At 44.4% G+C, this 5,080-nt stretch overlaps 1 protein-coding gene across 1 annotated transcript in view; it reads right to left on the reverse strand.

Annotated features, from left to right (window-relative positions):
- LOC119346902 (wall-associated receptor kinase 1-like) overlaps positions 1-2,404 on the reverse strand; it is a 5,174-nt gene extending 2,770 nt beyond the window's left edge. The window contains exons 1-2 of the mRNA XM_037615997.1: positions 1,390-2,404; positions 1,118-1,276 (exon numbers count right to left, since the gene is read on the reverse strand). Coding sequence (XP_037471894.1) covers positions 1,118-1,276; positions 1,390-2,404 — 1,174 coding nt within the window. The remainder of the gene's footprint in view (positions 1-1,117; positions 1,277-1,389) is intronic.
- Between the last annotated feature and the right edge of the window lie 2,676 nt (positions 2,405-5,080).

Consider the following 5,080-nt stretch of genomic DNA (forward strand, 5'->3'; position numbering starts at 1 on the left):
GAATTATATTGACTAGATGCCAGGAAATGCTATACATGACTTAAGTTTAGCAACTGGATTATGAAAAATGCCAAAGTTTGACATGAAAAATTAAATGGTGCATCCTGAGTGTAGAAATATCTTGGTACCCTGAGATTTAGAATTTCTTTCATTTTCTTGGATAAGGCCTAAACATATACTAAAGAACACAAAGATGATTTTCAATCCAGTTTTGCCAAAAACATATGTGCACTTGCAGTCCAAATGTGAATTATATTGACTAAATGCCAGGAAATGCTATACATGACTTAAATTTAGCAACCGAGTCATGAAAAATGCCAAAGTTTGACATGAAAAGCTTAATGAAGGATCCTTAGTGTAGAAAAGTATCAAGGTCAATCGATGCAGCAGCGCTCACCTGGCTTTCTAATCTGACCCGTTCCTTTTCGAAAACTAGACTCTTAATCGGCGATTGTTCGGTTTCTATGTAGTGTAAGTCAAAGATTTTGCGAAAATTCTAAAAAATTCACCATATAATGATAGCATGCCAAATTTCATTTGTTGAGACTTCGTTTGCATTTTTTAGACTTAGAAAAACCAATAAACTCAATGTTTGGGGAATATAATTTCATTTTTGGTGCCTTGAGGTTTGCAATTCCTTTCCTTTTTTGGATAAGGCCTAAACATACAGTAAAGCACAGAAAATATATTTTCAACCCTATTTTTGTCGATTTTTCCATGCATTTGTAGTTCAAATATAAATTATATTCACTAAATGCTTAGAAATGCACTAAATGACTTAAATATATAGTAAAGGAACCCCGAAAAATGGCAATGTTTGATACAGGACATGTAATGGTGTATCTTCTGTGTAGAAAAAGTTCCAAGGTCAAACATAAATTGCTTTGCCTTCAAATCTAACCCGTTCCATCCTAAAAATCATTAGTATCAAGTGATGTACAGCAAGTTGCTATGTCATGCGTGCATGTGTTTCTATGTTTATAATTTTGAGTGGCATCAGGAGAGGTTTTGCATGGAGGCACCCAATAGGCTGGTGCTAATTGATGCTACCGGAACATATCTCACGCTGAACAAAAGAACACTCGGTGCAGTATAGTAGTTGCTTTGTAGTGCTTACCCACAGTGGCCTTTGCTGCTGTAGTGAATACATGTGCGCAGTTTCCCCCTTTGCCGTCGTTTTTCATTCCGAACTTGCATGGGCAGTCAAAGCCTCCTGGCTTGTTTTTGCAGACCCCGCCATTTGCACAGATATCGGGAAGCTTGCACTCATCAATGTCTGAAGGAAGAGTCAACACTTTTGCGAGTTAACAAATTTGTAAGAGTGACAATTAATTGAAAGTATGTCTATAATTCGCAAAAAAGTGAGTAGTAGCTGGTAGGACTATGTACCTTGGCATCCGTGAGTGATGTAAGGGTTGCCAGCATAATATTCAGAACACCTGCAGATATAGCCAGGAGTAACTGTAGCGTTGACACAAGAGCTGTTGCCGCTGACGCAAGCGTAGTCGGGAGGCCGCGGCTGACCTTCCGCCGGACAAGAAGTATTCCCGGCAGCAAAATCAAGCACGAGGGGAACGCCCTGGGGGTTCTTCTTTAGTAGCGTCTTGTTACCGTACAAGTCGGGCGTGGAGAAGTTGTACCATGACTTCTCCACCATCATGGCGTAGGAGCACGGCTTGGTTTCCAACTCGTAGCTGTGCGGCATGAGGTTTTCTCGCGCGACAAGCCATCCGAAAGCCTTGCCGGGGCGATATTGGCCCGGCGGGAAGGGTATGTCGCAGCAGCCATACCCCTCGCAGGACTCATTAACCGCTGGTGGAAACATATCTTGAGCCTTGCAAGATAAGTGGTTGGCCGAACCAGTATTACTGTCCAGCAAAGGCTCGACACTCCAGCCAACACCTATAAGAATATTACCTGTAATCGACAAGTCGAAAAGCGTGCGGGCGAACCCCAAATCTTGTTCCACGCAGAAGGTCCGGTTGTCATCTCTCCTGCAGCGGTACGCGATCGCTGCATACGCTCGCACCTCACCGGTGGCGAGTGATATGCTCACCAGCTCTAGCGGGGACTGCGACCACTGTAAGTCCTTTGAAGGCGGAGCCGAAGGATTAGCCGATTCCGACTCATAGCCCTCGCCCGTGCGCTTGACTATTCTCTTGTCAGCAAGGAAGGCGTGATGGCCATCGGGGGTGTGGTTGCACCGGACCTCGAAGCCATCACGGAAGCAGCCGTAGCCGATGCCGAATGGGAAGGGGATGCTGATGTTGCCGCACATGTCGGGGCAGTCCGGAAGTCCCATTGGCAGCCGCTCTTCAGCGGCAGCGGCAAGGATGACCAGTAGGATTACTACTGGCAGGAGCAGCAGCTGCAAATGCAACTGCGAGCTGGGCGTGGTGCTCATTGTGCTCTACTACCTCTATGGGTTATGGTTTGAATGGGCTGCACCAGCACGCCCTCCCTTGTTATATACACGGCGGCCACAAGCTCCTCGGCAAAATACTATTCTCACGAAAAAACCGGCAAAAAGGAATCATGGATGTACATGATTATCTAGTTTGTGCACTTGCAATTTTTTAGTTTTAGCGTTTTGCATTTTAGTACCATCGTGAAATGTTAACTTTGTTTTAGTTATGTAGTTTGTTCAGCCGGGGCTCTGGTAATTAAAACTTCAGCATAAACTTCATGACTCCACTCGGTACTAATGGTTGCTTCCAGGAGAATACCGCAACCAACACACACAACCGACCTCACGTGGAAAAATTTGGTTTCCTATAAAGGCTCAGAATAGCAACTAGGCATGTAAGGCTGGTCGTAATGGTAGTATCATAGCTAGTATCATGCATGCCAACTAGGCAATTTTGATGAGGTGTCATAACATTAAATGAAGAAAGAGAGGGTGTAGTATCATGATACCGTATCATAATAAATGCTATGCTACTTTGTGTCATGCATGACAATAAATAGAATATTACATGATACTACTATATGATACTATGCATTAGGGAGGTAGTATCATACACTAATATCATATGCATGATACTAGTATATGATCCTCCCCATTACAACCAGCCCAAGTCGCTGCTCCTGCTGCATTAACTACTCCGACATATCCAACGACTTGTCAAAACCAGACCAATGAGAACCCTCGCAAAAATAAATAAAAAAACATACCAATGAGAAGAGCCCTGCCACTTGTGAGAAGACTCAAAGTTCAAACAGCATGCTCTGGTAGTCGGGTCGGGTGTATATGGCTGCTGCCTCACCTTCTCATTTGTTTTCTTTTTGGAAATCTTTTCCTTTGATTCCTTCGTAGCATCTAAAGTCGGGCACTCCATACCCACTTCTATTGGACGGCCCGGTGAGTGACCGGTCAAACAAAAAAACCAGACCCAGACTGGCGCCTAAAACAGGTCTCAAACCCCCGGGCTTACGGGCACAACTCATATCTAGCTCAAATCTAGGGCGGATATGGGGAGACCAGCGCGCGTCCGCCATGTCTGACTGATGATGGGGTCCCCCCAGCAAAACACTCTGAAAACCGGGGGTCTGAAGTTCATCTCCTCCATCGGACCGATTGTGCTGCTCTGGCGGGCAGCGTAGTGCCCTAGCCTGGCAATTTAAGCGGACCGCCGTTAACAAACCCTACCCGTCCAAAATTACCCCTTCCGTGTTCCGTCCACCTCTGTCGCCACTTTTTACTCACCGTCCACCATCACTAGTATCCACGCCACCACGCCGATGGGTAAGGAGCTGTAAATCTGACAGCATCAGTAATTGTGTAACTGTGACTGCCTCTGCTACCGAGGTGTTGACCATGCCACCTTCCACCAATACCCTTTATGTATCAAGTTGACTTTGTATTTCAATCGAGTCTTGCCTTGGGTATAGTAGCTGCTACTCGTCCACTTCTACATCAAAACTATTTAAAATCCTAGATATCCCACCAATTTTGTTTCGACAGACCCATATTTTTTGAATCAAAATCAGCAGCACCCAGCTAGCAGTTACTTTTCGAGAAGTGGTTTGGTTTTATTACTTTTGGAGAAGTGCCCAGTAATGGCCCGCGTCCACATGTTTTTTTGTCGTTATTTAGCTAATGATAGAAGATCTCTTATAATCAAACGGCATGGTCCACTTTGTAGACTAATAGTTAATCAATACCCTAATCATGGATCGATCGGGTAAGCTGCTGACCATTGCGTTCTCTGAACCACTTGGGCATTTACTTGGGCTAGCGATTAGTTTCATAATGGTACTTGTCTATTAAAAACGCATAGGGAGCTAATCAAAGAATTGAAGCAAAGCACATAAGGTGAAAATATGGCAATACCTTTGTGAAGTTCTATTCTCATAATATTGTTGTTTTTGCATTTTGATTCGGTTGAAATGATACAATGCAGCTGAAATGACCACCACAAAGAAACATGTGGATTGCTCCGGTAAAAAAAACAGCTGATGCAAATGTAAAAGCTATAATTGTAACAATGGTACTACCTCCATCCGGCATAGTGCCACATACATCCGTTTGAGCGTCAAATAATTCCGGATGGAGGGACTAAATCTGAAGCTACAGTACTGGATTGCATTTTTCCAAACATACTATTGGGTAGATCTCAGTCCTTCAGAGATGATCATAGGGGTAGTGTGTACTGTGTTAAAAAAAGTAAGTAAATCCTAACAAATCCCTTATGTCCTCTATGTCGCACATCCTCGATGCCAATCCTTCTATTTAGCTCCATGAGCTGAACTCTAACTATTAGAAAAGAGGGCTTTGGTCCAGATCGGGTTAGCCCATTAGTTCCGGTTCAGTCTAGAAATGGGACTAATGAGGGAATTAGTCCCGGTTCCTGCGCCCAGGGGCCACGTGGGCCATTTGTCCCAGTTCGTCTGGACCTTTTAGTCCCGGTTGGTGCCACGAACCGGGACTAAATGGTGTGATGTCCATTAGTACCGGTTCGTGACACCAACCGGTACTAAAGGTTAGACCTTTAGTCCCGATTCGAGCCACCAACCGGTACTAATGGGGTTTGAGGCATTAGTACAGGTTCATGGCACGAACCGTTACTAAAGGTCCCAT

This window comes from Triticum dicoccoides, unplaced genomic scaffold (genome assembly GCF_002162155.2).
Source record: "Triticum dicoccoides isolate Atlit2015 ecotype Zavitan unplaced genomic scaffold, WEW_v2.0 scaffold54219, whole genome shotgun sequence".
NCBI classification, from domain to species: Eukaryota; Viridiplantae; Streptophyta; class Magnoliopsida; order Poales; family Poaceae; genus Triticum; species Triticum dicoccoides.